Consider the following 23873-nt stretch of genomic DNA (forward strand, 5'->3'; position numbering starts at 1 on the left):
CATAGGACAATAGAAAGGACACTGAGTGACATCCTGATGCTAAGTAGGGAGCGTGAATGGTGTTGACAGGCCCCAGGGCATTCTCGGTACATGACCAGTTAGATAAGACCTTGTTTGGTCATGACCGCAAAGCGTAGGACCCAAGAAATAAAGCAACAAGAAGCTCCACTGACAGTATACATTTAACACGGTTTTTCACTCTGCCAGCTACTTTTTAAACATCAAAACAAGTTAAGGCATATGTACGGTACGAGACGGATTAATATAATTCAAATATGGGGAGAGGAGTTAGCCAAACGGCTAGGGCGCTCGACCTCGGACCGGGGGATCTGGGTACGAGTCTCGGTAACGACGCCAAAAACCTCCTGCGATTCTGGGCAAATCACTAATCTCCCCGTGCCTAAAATGAAAGTGTGTCCTCATGTAACGTAACTGGAAAAATATGTAAAGCGCTCTGACACCTGATTCGGTTCGGGTCTAGTTCGCGCTATATAAAACTCTGCAAACATTGTTTTTTTTTAAATACATATCCCGTTAAGTAATATGCAATGAGTAACCAATTAAATATAGTATACACACAAAACAGTCGAAAAGAACAAAGGAGCTCTGGTGAGAGAAAAAACTGTAGATGTCAATCTGATTTCTTAAAAGACAGAACACTGGCAGATGGGACCAGAATGTACAACTATCCTTAATTACTATGTTCCTACAAAATGAACTGCAAACCGGTATGCGAAAAAAAAGAGAACCAACCATCTAAATAAAGCATAACTGTAGGGGTGAATTTAACACCAACTTGCACAAAGTTTTACCACAAGACAAAGATGAGGCATTCACTGAAAGGCCAAAAGACATTCCTTAGCACAATCAAAAACAAACAAGTCAGACGTGTTGGGCCTGCCTCATCCTTTTACTCTTCAATGCACCCTACCCCATCACTCACAGGAATCAGATACCCATTTATTGCAATATCGGCTAAATGCACAACGAGGACTCAATTATACTGACAAAGACCAGATGGTATTCAAATAAGTCACTCAATTATCAGGCAGTGCAGTCCTCAAATTTCAAAGGATTTCAGTCTGTAAATAAATGGGGTGTATTACATGGTGTGGTTGTGGGACCTCACCCTTTAATACACTTACCAACTACTTTAGCACCAGCAGGTTTTTTGTTAATCCTTAGCGAACCCCTGGGTAGCGGTGGCTGAGCAGTCAGGCTTACACAAACAGAAAAACAATCGTAAAGCATTTAAACATCACAAAAACAATTAAAAGAACACATGAGATACTCAAGAAATCCAACACCATTTTTTTTAAAAAAAGATTGCATTTTTAGACATCACCACGAAAAAGCTCAACAGGAGGGTTCCGAAGATACAGAATTTACAAGTGAAAGTAAATCTGCATTTTTTAATTAACAGCGAACAAGCACTGGCAAATTCAACGAAGTTGACAAGGATACTCATGCAACTTTTTCATTGAAAATTTGGTATGTAGTTTAAGTTACCATAGGTAACCAACTCTGGCATGGATTCAGTCAGGAGGACAAGCAAGGTTCTCAGGAACAGTTACCTCAAAGGAAGCACCAGAAGCTGGAATGTGGTCTACCTCATTGTCTGTGCATGTGGCCTTGGCTACATTGGAGAAATGGGAAAGGAATTCAGAATACCATTTAGGGAACACAAATGTGCCCTGAGGAAGAAACAGACAGAAGCACTTATGGTAACACACTGTTTGGGAAAAGGACAAAGACACAGACCTCAAATGGTTAATACTAGAGAAGGTTAAACCACAGAAAGGACGACAGACAACAGAAGTGAGAAAACAGAAACTTACTGGATGTTTTCGCTCAATACAGCTAAGGAGGGATTGAATGAGGAAATAGTATGGTCAGTAATATAGATATTGCATTTAGCATCATTCTTTCCCCATATCAGACAGGAAGTCATAGGAGGCTAGATCAGTGACTCACTTTCAACTGTAGTTAGTGATGTAGTGTGGTTTATGGTCCTCTTTCTGCGTGCATGTTAAGTAAGCATGGCTTATTAGGAGTTTAAACGCCATTTTTAGGTCTCGTGACCTACAATGCGCGCAAGCGCATTGAGGGATCGAGAATTCAAGTGCTCGATCGTCTAGTGAAACCACTGCGGTTTCTTCACAGTGCATGTGAGGTCACGTGGCCACAAAAGCGGGTCACGTGACCACACAAGCATGCGCATCTCCCTAATCTGCCTGCCTCCCCTCGCTCGCATTCACGCCCCAGGCTCTCCCACCCCCATCCGGCTTCCCTCCTCGCTCGCATTCACGCCCCAGGCTCTCCCACCCCCATCCGGCTTCCCTCCTCGCTCGCATTCACGCCCCAGGCTCTCCCACCCCCATCCGGCTTCCCTCCTCGCTCGCATTCCCGCCCCAGGCTCTCCCACCCCCATCCGGCTTCCCTCCGCGCACATAAAGCATCTCGCACGATGGCTGTAAAATGCTGGTCAGCCTTACTTTGGACACCAGGAACTTTTAGTCAAAAAGCACATCACGGGGGAAGCCGGACTGTGGCCTCCGTCTCCGCCCACTCCTCCCACACCAGCCCCTCCCCTCTCTCTCCCCGCAAACACAGCCTTTACTTTCATTTCTCCTCCCCCTCCCCAGCCAGCTTCCCCCAGGCCGTAGCAGCACTCCTCCCACACCAGCACCTCCCCTCTCTCTCCCCGCGCAAACAGCCTTTACTTCTCCTCTTTTCTTGTCCTGCTCTTAGATCATAGTTTCTTTTGATTAGGTGGCTTGTATCCTTCAGCTGCTTATATTCACTGTTTTTAGGCATTGCCAGTAGACTGCCTCAAGTGTTCGCTGTGGACTGCGTAGGTAGAGTAACTTTTGGATCAGTCCATTGCTTTGCCTCTCTTGTCAGTCTCGTGCTATCTCCTTCGGTGGTTTTCCTAATCTTTTCTTGTCCTGCTCTTGGATCATAGTTTCTTTTGATTAGGTGGCTTATATCCTTCAGCTGCTTATATTCAGGGAACTACGATTTTTTATGTTTTATTTTGCTATCTAGCACTCTATGGGAGGGCATGGCTTTTCGTGATCTCTCCCCGATGTGCTGTTTCCACCTTCACATGTTGTCCCCCACCCCCTAAAGGTAGTTGCTTTCCATCCAGCTTGCCCGATGCTTCCTTCACCCCTCATCCTGCTTGGCTTTTTTTTGTCTTTTTAGAACTACTCCACCTCCATTGTTTCCTCCCGGACTTCACAAGCTCAACTCTTCCCCCTCCCGTTCCTCCAGCCCCCAGTTTTTATTAACTTATTCTGATGGTCCGGACAGCTGCAATTTGCTAATAGGATGCTTGTTTCTATAAAAAAAAATTATGTTGTGCATCAACCACCATCTAGTAAATGTACATTTTAAAAAAGTATTCTGCGGATATCTTTTAAATCTGAACAGTATTCAGCCGTCCTGGAACTACTTTGGACACCAGGAACTTTTAGTCAACAAGCACTGGCGTTGCCAATAGGTCTCGCAGTAGGAAAGTTGGAGCTATTACAATTGCAAATAATGCCTTTTATTTTCGTTTTCATTTTAAAAACATAAAGGGCTTTGTCATTTACAAAACCAATAGCTCCAACTTTCCTATTACGAGACCTATTGGCAACGCCAGTGCTTGTTAAGTTTGCTGCTTTTTTGCACACGACACTGCTTAGCTGTTTTTGCAGAGTTCGCATAAACTACGGTCTATACATGATAAAAGGTTTGTTTTTCGACATCTCTAGACATACATCATGTCCCCAGTCTGTACAGTGAGTGCTGAGCCGCCACAGTTATCATAACGTGCGAGCCTGTTTATCGGCATGTCCTTGTAACACATTCTAGACAACAATTTGGCAGCTGCAAACCGAGTAAGATTCTGACACCTTTATCATAGCACACTTGCACACTTGGAAGATTCCAGGCATGCAGAGAGACCAACCGATCCTGATGCAATTTACACTTAATGAGCAGACAGGTAAATGGGGGTCCCCCTACGAAAGCTCAAGAGACCTATAGTTTTATAGTACATAGTTCCTAGATAGGGGGGGGGGGGTTCAAATAGGCGCCTTTTATCACCTGTTTGCACTATTATAATATGATTCCTCCTTTTGTATTTTATGGAATTGTAACCATGCTGACCGTATTATTCTTAATCGTATGTATGCTTATGTTGATTAAAATACTGCGCTTGAGATCACGTTAAAATAAACATTTTAACCTTACAGTGTCTCTATTTTACTCCTGTTGTGGACTGGTATGAACGTATAACAAAAGAGTGTTCTCACTTCCCACCATTCCTGAGATAGTCCTTAGTCGCATGTTCTAGGTTGGCTAATCATTGGTTTCTTTGCTATAGGACGAAGAGCTAATGTGACACTAATTGCTAGTCTGGTAGGGGATTATGGGTACTAAGGTGAGTTTTGGCACACCCCAATTCACTGAGGTCCTAAATCTCTATGCACAGTTCTGTGTCTGAGCAGAATCCCTGTAACATGGCGCCGCCAACTAGTGTGGTCTTATTGTGAGACACTTGAGTAGTGCTTATATCAGTCTACGACCTCCTCACTATCATTTCCGGTTGACAGTAGTGACGCATAAAAAAAAAACCTACCTATATTTACATAGGTTGATTCAAGCTTGATACTTCTCAAATGTTTCCTCTTTGAATTACTACCCAGTTGTGCGTTATAGTATTGTATTGTACTTCTCTATCACTGTTTCGATATGGCTGCAGTTGATATCCCGGCTCAGTCGTGTAGCTGTGCGTAATCATTTGCAGGAATACCTTGTTTCTCTAGAGGGACAGGCGGTGGTTTTTGTAGTCTGCTGACGTGGCGTACCCGTTTGAGTTGTATTACTCATGGGTCACATTTCCCATGGAGGATGCGGTTTCTGGTGTTTTTCACTCGTATACCCCTCGATGATGCTCCTGCAGTGTACGCTCTATATCGGACAGTAGAAATTCAGATTTCTGTTTGGCAGCATGCCGTTTGGTTTAATGGCGCCCTCCCACACGTTTTTACAGCGGTCAGACAAGGATTGTTGTCCATTCCAGGCGCTACTTGGCCTGTGTTGGCTGCTTACACCCTTAGGCGGGTGGTATGACAGCCCAGCAACTGCGACCCCTATATGCCTCTTCGGTATCAGTTATTAGGGGTCTGGTTCATTACATTACTCACAACCTCTCGGGTGGGGCACTGGGTGGTGCAGGGCATTCAGTTGGAGGTGGCGGACTCAAACTTAGTCCTGTCATGGTTAATGCGGTCATGGGCAAGCATCCCCAGGAAATAAGGAAGAAATGCCTATTTGGCTTGCCGAGAAATCTGACCAACTGGAAGCAGTGTCCCCAAATACTAGTCCTGCTGAGAAACACAGGATACTCAACGTGAGTTTGCAGAAAGACTGAGTGCACAACTTGGTAGGTGATTTTTGCAGCAGTCTATACTAGGTGTTTTGGCACCCCGTCAATCACCGTTTTGCCCACTGTGATCAAGCATGTTCAGGATGAGCACAGAGCAGAGGCAGCAGTGGAATTGGGAATGCAGCTCGTTGGAGCGTTTGATATGGTGCGCAATCTTGTCCTTGCAAATGTCAAGGGAGATGCTGTAAGTTTCCAAGTCTCTAATGCTCTACGCGAGGTACCCGATACCGACAAACCCAGTCAGTTGCCGAAGATTATTACAGAGGCTTATAAGACCGTGGGCCATAATAGTTTAGGTGTTCAGCCTTTCGCGAAAAAAGAAAAGCAACTGCAAACTCAGCAAGGGTCGTCTGACAAGGATGAGCGAAGGTTTAGAAACAAAATTGGCTTCCCGTCCCGCTTCGCCTACACCTGCCCCTGTTGAGCGTAAATACGATTTGCGAGACCGCAGTACTATTAAGTCGCCGGATAGGTTTAAGGTTCCTAAACAACGTTCTCCTCGCTCTTTGCAGGAAACATCGGTAAGAGGCAGAGGTCATGGTGCTCAACAGAGCAGTGAGCAGCCTCGTAAGGTTGACAAAAAGGCCAGCAGGACAAGTCATCGCGTCAAAGACCCCAGTTTCAAAAGAAGAAAGTTGCTGCTGTGACAGCGAGATATGCCACAGATAGTGAGAACGCAGCTTCGGAATCAGGCATGGGCTCGGACAGCGCGGCGGAGATTACCATCATTCGAGAGGCGCTGCGTCCACTACTGAAGGTGACAGCGACTGACACCTTCGTTGTAGTTGAAACAGCACACTAGAGTGGCTTCCCATGAAAGACTTTATGAAATAGTCCTTGTAATTCAAGGGGACATAGATTTTCCGAAAAAACGCCTTTCATGGTTCTTTCTAACGACTAATTATGACATTTTGTTGGCGTAGGTCGACTGGCCCCCACCTTTTGTCTTGGGCGCTCCACAAGGGAAGGAGGAGCAGGCACTGCAATTTGCATAAGACTGGGCTAAGTCGCTTGCGCCTGTGTTGTATCGTACTCACTGTGGATGGGACAAATTTGCCCCTCGACATGAGATCCCTTTGCGGTCCATGCAACAGCCACAGCCCCAATAACCCATACGTGTGTGTCTCCCATGAGTAACCCACTTTTTACTGTGAACAAGCCAGATGGCTCGTACCATTTGGGGTTAGATTACTGCCACTTAAAACTCGCATTGTCGTATGTGTGTGGTGCAGAATACTCACAGCTCTGCTCTGGTGGATAGTCTTGTGCGTAAAAGGTACAAACCACGCTTGACATTTCCAATGGCTTCTTTGCCCATAACTTGTCCCCCCCTTAGAAGTCAGTGGACAAGTTTTACCTGTGGCGGCTAACACCAATTTCTACGTTTGGCCATGGGCTACAAGAATAGTCCAGCCGTTTTTGCCGCCCGCATAGTCTCTCTGCTTGAGAGGCTCGACGCGGATGCCTGTTCCTATCTGGATGACATTCATCTCAGACGAATTATGGCCGCATCTGTGCCATGTTGACCGCATAATTTGCCGTTTTGCGGACTTTGGCTATAAATTCAACTTTGCGAAATCACATATTGCAGATTACACATTGTTGTTCCTGGGCTATGAGCTCAACAATGAAGGTAGAGACTCCTCACTTCTTGGAGAAATGTGCAGTTTTGCGCGCTCCCACAACGCTGAAAAAGCTACAATGCTCACTGGTCTTTTTGAATTTCGGTCGTACATACATTTCGGAATATGCCCAGCGTATGCTATGCATTGATACAAACTACTTTTTCCAAATAGTGCTGGCTGCCAGAACAGTCAGCCATCTTGCAATCTTTGAAGGCTACTTGAATCTAAGTTCTTGTCGGCTCGTGATAACCACACCAACCTGGTAATAGGAATCGTACCAGGGGCGGTGGGTTTCACGTACCTTACTTTTAATGAGGGAGACAGTCCCTATCACTTACAAGTCACACCTGTACACCTCGGCCGAGTTGCCGTTTTCCACTGTGGAAAAAGTTGACAGCAGTGCAAATGGCGATTCTTAAGGAACGTGCAGTGTCACAGGGAAAACGCATTGTGGTTGTTACTCCATATTCTGCCTTCGAGGCAGTGACGAAGGCCAGTGTACCGAATTCCAAGGTTTTGCACCCTCGGTGGGTACAATGGGCTACATCCTTGACATCCCCGGATGTAACGTTAATTTTCGATTACTCTTTGCAGACTCAGGAGTTTTTGCAGTACGAGTTTGTTCATCCTGCTCCTCTGACTATGCGCCCACTGGAGGATTATCGTTGTATCATTTAGACTGATGGAAGTGCCCAAGCGGCTACGGGTTCTAGCGACGCGTATTCCGCAGCCTGTGTACTTGTGGTTGGTACGATGGTGGATGGTGAATTCAAGTCCGATGTCATGCATACACAGACATAAGGGGACTGTACCGCCCAGTTGGCAGAACTACGTGCTCTGATGCTTGCTTTGGAGTACGCAGACCCCAGTGCGACTACTCTTATTGTGAGTGATTCTTACTACCGTGTACAGTCTTTCAGTGATAATCTACCCTTCTTGACTCAAAATGATTATCGTGGCTCCAAAGGTCGCACAATAAAACAAAATGATCTGGGTTCGAGCGGCGGAGCTAAAAGAACGCCTCCCACTCGTTTTTGTAATTCACACTCTGGGTCATCAGCACGTTGGGGTTCACGCTGTTGGCAACTGTCTTGCGGCAGAGGCTGCGAAGACAGCAGTAGCAACATTTGCAGTGGCAGCGGTTACATGTTCCAAAAGTAAGATTGATGATATCTTAGCAGCTATTGCCGCAACTGAGAAGGGAGGTAATTATCCTAAATGTTTCCCTTCGAAGTACTCTTATCACTTAAGTCCCGATAAAGTTCCTTATGTGAGAATTAACGACGGTGACAGACTGATTCCCAACGCGGACCGCAGACAGGCTTGGATTACAGCAGCCCACGCAGGGATGGCTTCGGCACATGCCGGCGTGTCAGCTTTTGTAGCTCTCCTCCAGCAACGGTATTGGTGGCGGGGTTTGTACAAACAGACATGTGATTTTGCCCTTCAATGTGGCATTTGTCAGCAAATGAAACCTTCTGCTGCACGCCCGCCCCAAACTCAGTTGTACATATCTAATAAACCACTTGCGTGTGTTTGTTTGGATCACTGCGGTCCTTTCTCCTCCGATACTGCAAATAAGTACATCTTAGTAGCAGTTGACTCCTGCATGCGCCTTGTCTGGGTGTGGCCTCAAAGGAGCGCTGATGCTAGAACTGTCATAAGAGATTTGCGTGTCTTTTTGGGAATTTTTGCATGTGGCACCTTCCATTCGGACAAGGGTCCAGCGTTCGCCTCTAAGGCGTACAAGGATGCCATGAGTTCATTGGGGGTGCAAGTCAAATTTTCATCTCCATACCGGCCTGAGGGCAATGGTGTTGTGGAGCGGATGAACCGTGATTTAAAGCAATCATTGACAGCGAAGGCATTAGGTGCTGGCAGAGAATGGCTTACCCACCTGAATAGTGTATAACGTGCACTTAATCTCCCTAGAAGGTCTCTGGGTGGGCGTACCCCATAAGAAATGCTTTTTGGCATCAAGCTTTTTGGCAGGGGGAGAGGAGTTGGCCTAACGGCTAGGGCGCTCGACCTCGGAATCTGGGTTCGAGTCTCGGTAACGACGCCAAAACCTCCTGTGATTCTGGGCAAATCACTTAATCTCCCCGTGCCTAAAAATGAAAGTAACTGGAAATGTAAAATGTAACGTAACTGGAAAAATATGTAAAGCGCTCTGATACCTGATTCGGTTCGGGTCTAGTTTGCGCTATATAAAACTCCGGAAAAAAAAAGATGTTTGTCATTGACGAACATTTTAATGTTTTACAGAATCTACAAAAGACCAGAGACAGTCTTGCAAAGGAACACGCCCTCACGTCTGAAGCTGCGTTGCAGATTCCGGTAGTCAGCTGGCTACCCCAGGTTGGAGAACTGTTCCGAGAGAAGATCGACAACAAGAAAGAATTTGGTCTTTCCTATCGAGCTCCAGTTGCTGTGCAGGGTACAAGAACAGTAATTTTACCTCCTCCTCCTGGGCAAAAGGGGAACAGGTACATTTCAATTGACCATGTCAAACCACACAGGGTGGCCGATACTGTAAAGTATAAAACCTGCGGTTTTGTGTCCAGCAATTGTACGACATTCTGTTTTGGCCCCGGATCTTGCCATCGGGCCTGATGTTGCCATTGAAATGAGCCCACTTACGAATCCTATATTGAATCTACCTGCTGGTGATACTCTTAATGACACTGAATATACTTGCTCAACTGATTTGTCTTTCCCGATTTGGAGACCCGTGTGGCTAATCAATCCCGTTTTTCATTTGACACTGGCTCATCTACATCAAAGACCCCTTCAAAAGTTTTGATGTAGATGTAATGGAAAACATTTTTTGATCCCACCTTGGATTTACATTTGGGTGCTGCCGATTGCAATTTTTTTGTTTATGTCCATAGGATTTGTGGTATCTTTTTTCATTTTATCAATGGACACTATGTTGAAGAAAGAACGTCAATAGGAGTGATTGATGGAATTTTGGCTCCCCACTCCTCTTCGCACATCAGGAAGAGGGACCAGACATTTGTGAATATAACTGCTTGGCCTGTTTTAGATCGGATTGTATGGGATGCTGTAAAGTTCCAGATTCATGGTCCCACAGAGGTTATTAATGTTCCCAATGTACTCCGTGTTTCTATGGGGGATGTGGTTAAACAAAATATTCACTCTGATGACTGGGATGTAAAAGCAGTTGAAGCTTTATTTACTGATTTGAAATATTATGCTGCCTTTGATGCTGAAGATTTATATTTAGTTACCAACATTTTGGCAATCACTTTCTGCATAGGACTAGCTTATTTAGAAGCAGGGTTAATTTCACACAGTGGGAACATTGTCCCGCACCAGTGAAAGGCAGCTCGAGAACATTTTTGAAAAAGTTTTCCTATTTTACTGATTTTGATCAATCCAACCCTAATGCTTTTTATTTTAAATTGACTGGAGAGTCATTTTCCAAGGTTAGACTTACCCAAACTAAACTACTTTATTCGAAGTTTGAGGTTCTAAAAGTTGGCAAGTGCAAGGCACTGAGGCTTTGCATCGTGCAGGTCGCATCCCAAACCATATGTTGTTTCTGAATGATACTATTTCACAAACATGCTTTGGATTGGCTACTTCTAAAAAGTTAAATGCTCCTTCATTTCCTGATTTGGGTGAATTCCCTTATTGGAATAATTTTACCAGTACACCCTTGAGCAAAATACAGGCACTGTTTAGTAATTACTCTTTTAGTGTTTCCAGCATTAATCCCCAAGGCTGGTTGCTATGGCAAAAAAGTGCAGATTCCTGCCAGCACCGCTTTCTGGGTCTGACCCCCTGGCTATAGGCAGTTAGAGTTGATCCCCGTTTTCAGATTTTGTGAAAGGCCCTGAGGGTGGCAGATCGAAAAGATGGATATATGCTGCTTACAATGAAGTTTGGAAACTATCTCAAATTGAAGCCGCTTCTAGGCTTAGAGCTATAAATCAGGCCAATTTAGAAAAAGTGCTTTCTGTTGTATATAATAGCATTAACACCTTTTCTTCCCGAATTTACACTTTAGATAATATTGTGTTATCTGTGGTTAATATTGTGCAAGAAGATGTTGCAGTGTAGTATCATGGGCAAAATCAATTGCGTTCTGTTATGCAGTTTGCCTGTACTTTGCAAACGTTAAATAATGGTCGCGTTCCATGGGATTACATGAACACGAGCTTGTTATTTCTGCCTTTTAATTTGACTATGAAACAGCAATTTATGTCAATGAAAGATGCAACGTTTCCCTTTTACATATTGAGAAATAAAACTGTTGCCTTTTTTTGTAGCGGAGGCAAATTCGGCTTTTTGGCTTATCCATGGGTTAATAACCTTACCTTTCTCTCTTTTCAAATTTGAGAATTGTACGAGACACTATGCTATTGGCAGATTTGAGCCCTTGGGTGGAGCATATCTTCATGAAGTTTGGAATCTCCCATTCACTTACAGATGTTTGAGGGATGGTAAGGAAGTGTTTTGAATGGCAAAGATTGCATCACTACACCAGACCATTCATTAACATGCAGAAATCTTCAGTTGCACGTCTCGTGTAATGTGCTTGCACCAAATTTAGCATGTGTTTTAAAAGGCAACCCAGCCCCGGCCATTACATCTACATTCACACTGCTTGCGAATGGTAGGTATTTATTATTAAATAATAAAGAGTGTTGTTGGATGCACGACGGTATTGCTTACATTGTTACCATTTCCCAGCATGTAACTTGTTGCAAGAATGTATTCCCTCCTCCGCATGGCAGGCTTGAAGCTTCCATCTGATCCTCGATTCAGACCTAGAAAGCCGAGTTCAACAACATGAGCAGAATAAGAGCTCTTTTGTCCCAGAAGGAAGTTCCCCTTACATCTGCCCGTGAGACATTCGTCCTTCACGTAGCAAATACTCGTACTGAAGTAAATGCTTTATTAAACACGGACCTGCCCTTGCACTTCGATACTTTGATCCACACAATCTTAAGATTACTGGCTTGGTGCATTTTTTTAAAGTAGCTTGTGTCAATTAGCACCTAACCAATATGGTGTTTGCTTTTATCGTATGCTGCACTAGCAGTACACCAGAACATGCACTTCTTTCCCAGAGTATGGAAAATCTTCTACAGGCCACAATCATGACACTCTGGATGGCAGTAGTTAACTACAGGTAATGCGCACCTTGTTTGTTTGCTCTACACTGCACGTTACGCATTCCATTTCCCTTTTGAAGTAGAGATTAATCCAATACCCACGTAAGAAAGGACATCCGAATTGATTTGTCCAGACTCTTTCCCTAAATAAGAGAACGTGAGGTGGTGCTTAACCTAATATATACATCTGGGGAAGCAAGTGGAATTTATGAATACAAGAAGCAAGATCTTTCAGTCCTCAAATCAATACGGTCACGCAACTCCTAAAACAACTCTAATATATCGGCAAGAAAGAGATAAATCAAAGGCTCCACACCACAACACTAATTCACTACCATAAGAACAAACGCATACCAAGAGGCTTAAGAATAGCACTCAAACCAATGATATGCAGGAACAATAAAGCTTTTATTGAAAAATTGTATCAGATCCTCAAATACTCGCGAAACCTCATTTTATTAATTGTGGAAGAGTTACCGAACATACTAAAAAGGTCTGGAGGAAGAACTATCAAACATTAAGACAGAATTAGACAAACACCCTGAGCTGCAAGATACATTGGACGAAATAAAAAGCTAGACAAATACGCAAAAGAAAGAAAGATCAAAAAGTATCGCAGAGATACCATAGATTATAAACTGGAAGAAGGTTATACTTGGGCCAAAGTCTACAGCCAAAGGAAATGGCAACAAAAAGCACACACAAGTTCATCTAAAAAAAGCATGGTTTCGGATTCTGAAATTACACAGAATAGACCACCAATCAATGAGATAGCAAGTACATTTATACCAGCTACTAATATCCCCACAGCAAAAAGTGGCTTTTTTGTCCACAAGCCCTGCTGCAAACAACTATCCAACCACAGAAAAAACAGAATCAATAAAAAGAGCTTTAAGAAGCTTGACGAAGACAACCTAGTGATAAACATATGTAACGTCAACTTAACTCGAGATCAAATAAAAGTATTATCCAAAGAAACGTCATTTGTACCAACATACAGCAGCAACATAGCAGAAACAGAGATAGCTATCTTTAAATTCCTACGAACATTGAGATTAAAACACTTCAATATTTCAATATATCCGGAAGAACCCTTCACACAAGAATACAAGGAATTTAAGAAGAACACATTCTGTGCACCAATATCACAAATCTATTGACATGTTTGAACGTCTTGTGAAAACTTACCTTAATAAGGTCCACTTTGGCAAAACATCCAAATCTAACTTCACAAACAAACAAAAAAGAAAGGCACATCCTTCGAGACTTAGCCAATAATGAAGATCTTACTTTCCAGAGAGAGGATAAGGTAAGCGTTCTAGTCATGAAGACTGAATACTATAACAGCATATCGAATCATGTAGAAGATCAAGCAACATACATGAAATTGAACAAAGATCCCACAACAGAATTTCACAAAATTGTTAGACAAATTTTAGAGAAAGCTCGAGATATGGGCTGGATTAACAAAACATATCAATTTCTGGATAGTGAATACTCACGGGGCCTTAAACTCTTATGTTGCCGAAAATTCACAAAAATCTACAACAACCACCTTTCAGACCAATAGTATCTGCTTGTGGATTAATCTCCGAACCAATTGGTCAATATTTGGATTACTTCTTGCAACCCATGGTCCAATCCTGCTCATCATACATCAAAGATACCAAGGCATTGCTGAACCTATTGGAAACTAACTGAAGACAAAACTGAATGGTTTTTTGTACAGTAGATGTTACTTCACTCTATACATTAATCCCACATAAAGAAGGCCTCGAAGCCATTGAATGATTTTCATTAAACAATGATTGCACAGGAGCTAGTAAAATCTTAATCCTTGAATGAATGCATTTCGCGCTATATCATAGCTACTTTGAATGGGACGGCACTTTTGACGCCCAATGTAATGGTACATCAATGGGCTTTGCAGGAGCCCCAACATACACAAATCTGTTTATGTCGAAGTTTGAACACGATTTCATCTTAAATGAGAACATATGGAATGAGAATTTGGTGACATAAAAGGTATATCGAAGATATTTCTAATTTGAAGAGGAAACCCTAGAAATTAAAATTGAGGAACTAAATGAATGTCATCAACGCATCAAATTCTCACATCACATTGACAAAAGAAAAATTTCCTTCTTGGATGTACCGATACAATTCGCTGACCAAATCCTAACTAGCGTTTATTCAAAGCCAACAGATCAAAACATTTGCTTACATTAGCAAAGCTTTCACCAACAATCACTAAAACAACACCTCCAGAGGTCACCGTTTATCAGGCTTAAAAGGATCATTAATACAGAGGATGTAGTCACTGAAACCATCACTAAATACGCAGAAAGGTTCCAAAAGAGAGGTTATCCTCCTATAGTGATTAACAAATCCATAGAGAAAGTACAACAGATGGAAAAGAAAATGCTTCGAGCAAAAACCGCCAACAAAAGAGAATCTTAATATCTATATATTGAAGTATTCAAAAGAAGCCAATAAAATAAAACATTAAAAAACATTGGCACATCATTCAAAATGAAAGTGAACTTGATTGTATCTACAAAAACAAAATTATATTCGCATTCCAACGATCTAGGAATCTTAAAGAATTATTATCTAAAAAAGCTCAAACATCAATACCTAGCAAATTCAAAGGAATGCAAACTTGTGGAAACTGTATACATTGCCATAATGTCATAAAGGGAAATGACTTCGCACATCCCACAAAAGGATACAACATCAAGCTAAAACACACGAGTACTTGTGACTCCAAAACCGTAGTTTACGCTATAAAATGCCCATGTGGCAAAATATACGTTGGCATAACAAAGCAGAAAATTAAAGTCAGGACGACGGAACATAAGAGCAACATAAGACTGAAAAATGAAAGATCAGTAGCAATGCATTGGCAAGAAGCAGGACATAATGTCTCACAATTAAGATTCACTATATTGGAACCAATGAAAATCTGCCCTGGAATTGATCCACAAACAGTTACTCAAATCTGAATTTTTCTGGATAAAGAGACTTAATTCTCTACAACCCGCAGGATTAAATGACCGTATTAAATTAGCCTGTTTTTTTGTGATTTAATATTGTCACATAATGCTATGTTAAAACAGTTCCTAAATGTCATCTATTGTTTATGCTGTTGGTTATACCCAACACATACTTCATTTATTAGTTTTGCACATTAGCATACATATTAACCACTTCGACACTAATGACAAAGCCAGCTCGTCATGGGCGTTACCTGCCCTGCGCTCATGACGAGCTGGCTTTGTCACAAACAAGCCATTTACTCCTTTCTCAGCGCACAGCAGGTAAACGCGGTAGCGCTGAAGCAGTTAACACATCCAGGAAAGCCAACAAAAGATTTACAATTTTGTATAGATCATTAGCCTACCATAGGAAGAGGTGTGGCGCCGCGGCCAGGGTGACTGACTCTGGAATCTGGGGATCACGGTTCGATCCCCGGCACCAGATTAGCCCAGCACCATGTGACTCTGGGCAATAGCTTGCTTAATCTTCCTGACGGCCCCCAGCGCCTAGAGACCCTTACGGGTGATTGTGCGCTTTACAAATGTGGATTATTATTATTATTTTATCCTCGTAAATCCAAGCGATTGTGTCACTATCCCTTTAAATAACAAGATGAAACAGATCATTTGACTGTTACGCGTGGGGTGTGGTACGTAAAACATAGAGACCATTGTCTGAAGTAGTACCAGAGCAGACGAACACAGCAACTGCCTGGAATCAGTCATTAGATGAAAAGCGGTAAGCCCTTTTATATACAGGAGACAGTCTTCAGCTTTGAACTGCTGACATCTAACAGTTTTTTAGAATGCGATTCGCTAAAACAAACATTGGGCATTCACGCCACCTTAATTCTCGTTGCTCTCCGTATTCGTAATTTTGGTTTAAAAGCGAGCAGCACACCACCAACATAATCTCACTGAAGACCGCTGCGGGTCACCGATCATACAGATGGGTATGCTAGATTTGGAATCACGCATTGCATTCACTCTTAAGAAATCCACATATGTACTTGGGAATTACACCACTAAGAGACACGTAGATGTCCTTCTACGATATGTATCAGGAGCAAGTATCATTTTCTTGCACATGCATTCTATTGATTCCTAATTTGCAGTATGTTAGAGCAATATCAGACTCTCAAACCGGTAATTAAAACATGCACTATATTGTCAACTTTCGAATGATAGACTACAAACATATACACATACAACATGAACGTAAGAGATACATTTTGTTTTATTGGCCTCCATTTAACTTGCAAATACATGATTTTAGTTTTTCTCATTCTGCATAATTTATGAAGAATACTCATATTGCTGCAATTTGTATGCTATATGATCTCTTGGAGTATGTAGTAGAACTTTTTAATTACTTTGAACAAACTTTATTGAAAATGCACAATCTCGTCATTTTAAACAGTGTTTTACCAGCATGGCTGATAAATTGTGTATTGTTTACTTTCTAGACCCCTGAAGAAGGGTCCATTTAAGTGACCCGAAATGCATTCGTTTTTGATCAAATGATTACTGATCATTTTGAATAATTCCAAAATTGAAAAAAAGAATCATGAACTCTCGAATAAACATCTAAAAACTGATATTGGATTTATTTTGAATAAAAAAATATGCCCAAAAACAAATCAGGAACAGGAATAGTTCCAACAAAAAAGTGCGCACATTCCTCGGAGAAGGAGCTTCCTGAACGAATCTTTTTAAGTTTCACCTATTTGCAACATATATGAAAAATATGACAAAGGTATGCTCAGTTTGCGAATCACCATATGTACCCGATTACAGGCTGTTTCGTATACCACGCCCATTTTATTTCTACCAATGGAAAAAGAGGCTTAGAGCTGCACTGCTTGCCTGTGCTCTTCTAACTGCCAACTTAGCAAATGGTTTAGACTGACTTCACAAGAGAGCACTTACTCAGTCTGCTTAAGGGGCACACAGGATAAAGGAGGAACCTGAGAATAATATTCATTCTATGCCCATTTCATTTGTACCTCCACCGATCTTACGTACACCTCCTTAAAACCATGGTAGAGTAGAAACCACCAATTTTGGGGGCTTTGGTAGTTCTGTAACTAAAAAGGTTGCCAAACAAGTGCATGGCACATTTTTAAAAAAAGTATATTTAGCTTTCATTTTGGTTTTCGTGTAAGTATAGTATGTTTTTCTCCAGTCAGTCTTCTTTTCAAGATAGTAGGTTTTTTCGCCATTAACACACAATGGTTCACCAAGACGTTTTGACTTCCTTTAGTTTCTGGTAAACCACCCATGTGTAGTATGAAACCCTTTTTTTTTTTTTTTTAAAGAGTAGCAATTAACAGTGGCTAAACCAGGAATCTCTAACGAGTTACTGGTGGCTCTTGAGCACCCTACAAGTAACTCAGCAATGAAGGCAAAGGCAACCCCATAACCCATATAGCTCATTCAGAGGATATGTGCTGATTAAAGAAAACAGCAAATCTCCTCTCAAGACCCTTAGAGGAGAAGGCAGGAAAACCAAGAAAGGGTCTCCTGATAACATTCAAATACACTATGAGTTTGACTATGGTGTCTGCCACATGACCATCTGTCTCCACTCTTAATGTAGCAATAGCAAAAGGAGTTTAGCCATGTCGTAATCCCTGCTCTGTCACAATCTGTGTTAACAGGAAAAAACAAGCATTTACAATGCAACGGTTTCGCCTTAGCAATGCCTCGGCACTGCCAGGTCGTGCATCTAAGGATGGAACGAGTAGTACAGAAGAATTCACATTAATAAACTACCACATTTACTTCGACTCAAGGTGAAGATTTTAGATGCAGTTGAGAGGCACTGGTCATGGTCCCCACGCAAGAAGACAAACTAACCTCCTACCTCTGGTTTTAGCTACAGGCGGCCATAAATGCCAGTTCCTGCTGTGCTTATGATAGCTACGTCCCATAACATTTGATTTAATGGCCACACTCAGCTTGATTGATATGGTTCCCCTACTCTTCAGTGCCAATCCAAACGCATTTGATAACCCCCTGTAACCAGGCAGCCGCAGAGGGACTTTGATGGGGCCATACTGTTTCTGGTAGAACCGTGTTAATGATGACAGTGAACTGCACAACGCTGCATGGTAAGTATCGGCCAGAGAAATGACTGGAAATGCAACAGGCCAAAGAGGATAGAGCGATTATTAAGGAAGAGGGAACAGATACGGGGCACTGAGGCGTGTGTCCTGGTATATCCAGAAGCCCATCGGGCTGAGGGACGTGTGTCTGTCGTGCGCGCACCCTCTATTCCCATAGCAGATATTAAACGGAAGGAAGGACGTGTCTGCAGCTGTCACGCTTCCCCACCCGCCCCCGCCTCCTCTCTTCTGCCCTCTCAGGCACTCTCCTCCCGACTCCCACAAACATTCGCTCATGCTGAACCAGATAAGTGATGGCGGTGGGGCCAGAGTTCAGCTCCACCTTGAACGGCGGAGCTAAAGGCCACGGGGCCTGTGATCAGCGAGATGAGTAATAACGCCTGGCGAGCCACGCTGCATTCAATCACAAGAAGCGCCCGGGGCTGCGCCGCCTCTGGAGGCCCCGCCGCTGGACACTGCTCTGACAGCCTGATCCAGGGAACGTGTGTAAATTAGCAACACGTCCGAGGCGCGGAGATTCAGAGTTTACACACATCTTAAGACAGCATTGCAGATGTTATCAAAGCGCAGCAGCTCGCAAGCCCAGACCTGGACTGCTATACACAGATTAGAACACTTTTGTCTTCGTTGCAGATGTCTGTGGTCCTGTTTCAAATGGAAAGTATCCACTCCAGTAGCATTGCAAGGGCTGATATTTCAGGGCTGCAAATATTTTTGACCTTTTATTTCCATAATTGAAGTAAAACCAGCATGGGGAGGGTGAGCTCTGTACACATTTGAAGTAAAACCAGCATGGGGAGGGTGAGCTCTGTACACATCTTCCCCTCCACACGGACAGCGGGAAGGGGGGCGGGAACGGACGGAGGGGGGGGGGGGAACACGGACAGCGGGAGAGGGGGCAGGAACGGACAGCGGGACATCACGCAACCCCCCCCTGCAAACTACGCGTTAAAAATGGCCAACACAAACATTTTTTTTTTTAAAACACCCGCCCACTGCCGCAGGACGTGCGAAAATGGGCAGGATGAGAAAAAGATCGACGGAACGCCCGCGAATCGCCTCGGACCCTGACGGACAGATCTCACTTCCAATGGCTAGCCTCCATTTATGGAGCTAGCCAATTAATTTTTAATTAATTAATTTCGGGTTTATATAGCGCTAGGAATCGACTCCCGGAGGAGTATCTCCACGCTTCGACCGCTGGGGAACCCGTCCTGGCTCACCCTGAGAGATGGTCCCTGATGGGTATCTCTAAGGTGCGACCAAGCATCCCCGGCGGTCTGGGGGGGCCGTTGTGAAGATGAGGCAAGCTGATGCCCAGAGTTGCCGAGTGTGGTTTCTGACTAGAGTAGGCACCGAGGCGAGAATTATCGAGTCCGCTGACCCTGGTCCACGACCCTGCCGCGTCGGGAATCGAACCCTGGTCCCGGGCCGTTGTCTGCTTACGGGCCTGCCGCCTCTAACCAGTGAGCCACACTTCTCCAATGGAAGTGAGAGGCGGTGACCAAGCCACATACTCTTCTCAAAAGTTTTCGCCTGCGCCGAAAAGCTGCCCGGCGCAGCTTTCGACGAGGCGAAACCTAAAAAAAGAGCCCCAGCAGTAACAAGTGAAGACTCAAAGTTTTGGACTGAAGGAGTCAGAGTGAAAGTGTGAGAGCTGGGTGCAAGATCAGCCCAGGAGCTGAAGAGAGCATGGTCCAGATCCAGAGTTGAGACGAGCCACAAGTGTGTGTGAATCTGCAGGTGTGTGTGCGCTAATGTGTCTTTCTGTAATACACAGCATGCAACTATGCCTAGTGTTGAGACCACTGAAAGTATATTTTGACCCATTAGGGGTTCACCTCTGGCATAACTGTATCCGTTCAAGGGATAATTACCATTCCGGAGGGATAAAGGGCATTCTTGGTCTGGCATACTCACTTCAGACATTAAGAACACGCCAGGCCTAATTTTTAGGCATACGTGTTATGATAGTGGCCACTCCTCGGATTATACTGGGCATACTATGGGCATCATGATGTCCAGCCTTGGAATAATGGTGGGCACTATTGGTATACTACAGACACCCACAGTGTTAGGATTTAGAAGCCTTTGACTTTACTGCATAGACATGGGTAGCAGAATAATTCTGTGAGGTATTTGTACATCTGAGGATGGATAGAAAAATGTTTATTTTCCTTAAACTTTCCAGAAACGAATAGTCTGACGAAAACAAAAAAGGTAGTGTTTGCTAAATACCTTTGAAGCGATTAGTCACCCGAACAGCTCGAGTGTTTACTGCTGATAGTACTCCTTAAACTGATCGCTAGATTAACGTAAAAAGACGCTACTTTTACAGACAGTAAATTTGTTATTCACGCTACAGGATTTTTTCTTGAGCAGTAACAGTTCGCACTATAGAAAAGGCTGGAGACCCACTGACTATATAGACCGCAGATGCACATAGTTGGCTATAGCAAAATAATTGTACGAGTCCATCTTCAAACCAACTTTAGCGCTGGAACCAGCTGTACTAGTGCTTCCTCCGAAAAATGGTTTTAACTACTGTACTTTTGAGTGTGTGGAAGCAGTAACATTTTTTTAAATGTTTGCTAAAAAAGCAGGAAAAAGTGAGCAAAAGCGGACTGGCCACCTTAAAGGACATTGTTGAGAGACTTGGCAACCAATAGTAATAAATTACGTCAAAAGCGGTGCCTTTCATTTAGGTTGATAGTGGGAGACTATGCCTGAAATTTAATAAAAAAGGACCAACAGATCCCTAAATTTTTCAGCCCATGGTGCGCATGCAGAATCAAAATTAATATTAAGGTCGCCAAGTAATACTAAGTGTGTCAGAACTATAGCTGTGGTCAACATTACGGAGGGATTACTGGATTCACTGGTGGCTGAAGTGGGTCTATAAACCAAAATTATTGAATAAAGACCCTGCAGATTTTCTATTTTGTTTAAGGAGTCTCAAGGTCAGATGTTTAACACGATCTCATATTCACACACTTCAAGGAATTTTCGCCAAAAACGCCGCGTATTTTGCAAGCTGCCAGAGACTACTAAAAAAATAAATTTAAAAAAAAGGTGAACTTTCCCTCAAATCGGTTTTTCGGTAGTATGCTGGAATATTTTTTACACAGGAGCCACACAAAGTTGCCTTCGTGTCCCAAACGATAAAGGGTGCAAGGAAGTGTTTAGAAGGCTGAAATATAATGGTTATATTTTCTTTTATGTCAATAGATTAGACAACAAGGGTCGAGACGATTCATCCAAGTAATGATTTTACGTGATTACTACTTTAATCAATATGCATGAATGCTAGGGAACTTATTCTATAATGCACTTTAATCGCTAAAAAATAGGCAATGCACGCGTACTTTGAGGCGGTAAGTGAACCCTCAATGCGCACTAAACGAATATGCATTTTAAAAAAAAGATTCGATCACAAAGTTAGCTAAGGATGCAAATACATGCTTGTGAGTCAAACACCAGCCTCGTTTTTAGATCATGGGAACAAAAACGGTCACGTTCTTAGTTCACACATCTGGTAAAATACTAGATTAAAAAGTAATCATAGGCAGACGATGCTCCTGAACTAAGTAACAAACACTAATGTGCACGTGAGAAGGTCCTTTAGAAGTTATTCCTTTGCACACCATTAAGAGAGACAGAATACCACACAGACAGGCCTCAGTAAGAACAGAGTTAAGTCCTCGATAAATTGCTTCAAGATGCGGTACAGGAGGCCTGGGCATTTGCAATGAGCCATGAGCAGGGCGTTCTGCACATCAGCGGAACCATCAAAGCGTTCATGAAGCATCACCTGGAACTCGCAATTTGATTTGATGGTCGTCCGTTTGGAGATTGCCACCGCATACCTTGAGAAAAGCAACTTGCTGACTGCAAAATATTGAATAAGATTATTGCCTTCTCAAAACCGGCTCACGTCCGTTGAATTCAAAGTGAAAGTATGACATGAATGAACGCCGCCTCTCCGATAGGAGTCAATAACTATTTGAATTCCAGGAGACACCAATAAGGCATAGAATATCCGCCCTCCTTCGTCAGCCTAGACAACCCCCTGCAAATTGAATTAGAAATACCAATTTCGCCCGCCAATACTCAGTCATTTCATCGCACGGTTTAGTTCTTGATCTGTGCTTTAACCACGTTTGCTCGATCACGTCTAAATAAGAGGCTAACCTGGCAGTATAGATCATTCAAAGCGAGGGGTCCGGTGGTATTTCTTTTCACTAAGCAGACACTGGGTCTCATTTTCCTCTCTACCGAGGTTAATTCACCCACTTTTCTCGAACAGACTCTGCTTTCGGCTGACTGAAGAAATGCGCCTATTAAGAGTACCACTTGGCACAGGTAGTAAGGCCGACAACAGCCAAGTCGTGTAAAGATAAGCTGTGGTGAGGAAGAAACACATTCCAAACACTACACATGGTGTAAACAACCTGCCTCTGTCCGGGATGATACCCCACTCAAAAAGCTAATTGGGCATGGAACACAAGCTGTGCCCCCGCGGCCGTCGCCATTTTAACGGAGGGGGGCGCCTCGCGCACTTCCCAGCGGTAAGATGGCGGCGGCCGCTTGTGGCGTCGTTTGTTTTTCCGGCGGCTGGTGCGTGGTGCTCCTGCCGCTCGTTACCTGTGTGCGTTCCGCGGTGCCCTGTTCTGTCCTCGGCGGGCCGGTGCAGCGCAGTCCCTGGTTCTCACAGGAACAGCAGGACCCAAGCGGCGCCTCCCTAGCTTGGGACGTAATGACGCCGACGCACACGCAAGAGCCGTATGGGCCGCACACGCCGAGCGTCCTTCGACGGAGAAAGAGTGGCCACCAACGCATGCGCAAGCGTTACGGGCCTAGTAGAAAAGGGACAAGGACCCAGTACGAGTTAGCGTTCCTCTTTTTTTTTTTTTTTGTGCGTTTTTTTTTGTGCGTTTTTATATAGCGCGGACTTGACCCGAAGGCGTCAGAGCGCTTCACAATAGAAACAGTAATGATACATGAGGAGAAAATTACAAGTTAGAAAATTACAAAAGCAAACATTAAATCACACGAGGTAAAAGTGACAATTGTGAGCAAATAAAATATATGAGGTAGCAAACGGTGCAATACAGGAGGAAAAGTGACATGTGCGCAGGTTACACGAGAAAACAAAGTAAAATTAGAGGTATAATGCTGCAATATATGGGAGACACTCAAGCACAAGAACAACATAGCTGCCAAGGTTTCAGATTGCCATGTGTGACATTTTCATAACTTCAGTCTAATTATGAGTGACATTTCAAAGACTATGAGTGACACTTTCTCATAAGCAAAAGTAAGCAGTGAAGACGAGGGAAACATATACATATTAGAAATTCTATGGCAGGACAGGAGGCTCAGATTATGCTTACTCGATTTCTTTACTACAAACAGCAGCCAATAGGAACACAGTAAAGAAACGAAAAACTACAGCTCCCATGAGCACTTAGGTAACCATAGAGCACATATCACTATAT

General features: G+C 43.4%; 1 protein-coding gene across 2 annotated transcripts in view; it reads right to left on the reverse strand.

Annotated features, from left to right (window-relative positions):
- The window catches only part of ZNF638 (zinc finger protein 638), a 985826-nt gene extending 962597 nt beyond the window's left edge, over positions 1–23229 (reverse strand). The window contains exon 1 of one of the 2 annotated variants that reach the window (XM_078674499.1): positions 23020–23229. In XM_078674499.1, coding sequence (XP_078530625.1) covers positions 23020–23214 — 195 coding nt within the window. In that variant the 5' untranslated portion in view covers positions 23215–23229. The remainder of the gene's footprint in view (positions 1–23019) is intronic. The other variant, XM_078674497.1, reaches the window with a different exon arrangement.
- Between the last annotated feature and the right edge of the window lie 644 nt (positions 23230–23873).

Source organism: Lissotriton helveticus, chromosome 2_1 (genome assembly GCF_964261635.1).
Source record: "Lissotriton helveticus chromosome 2_1, aLisHel1.1, whole genome shotgun sequence".
Lineage (NCBI taxonomy): Eukaryota > Metazoa > Chordata > Amphibia > Caudata > Salamandridae > Lissotriton > Lissotriton helveticus.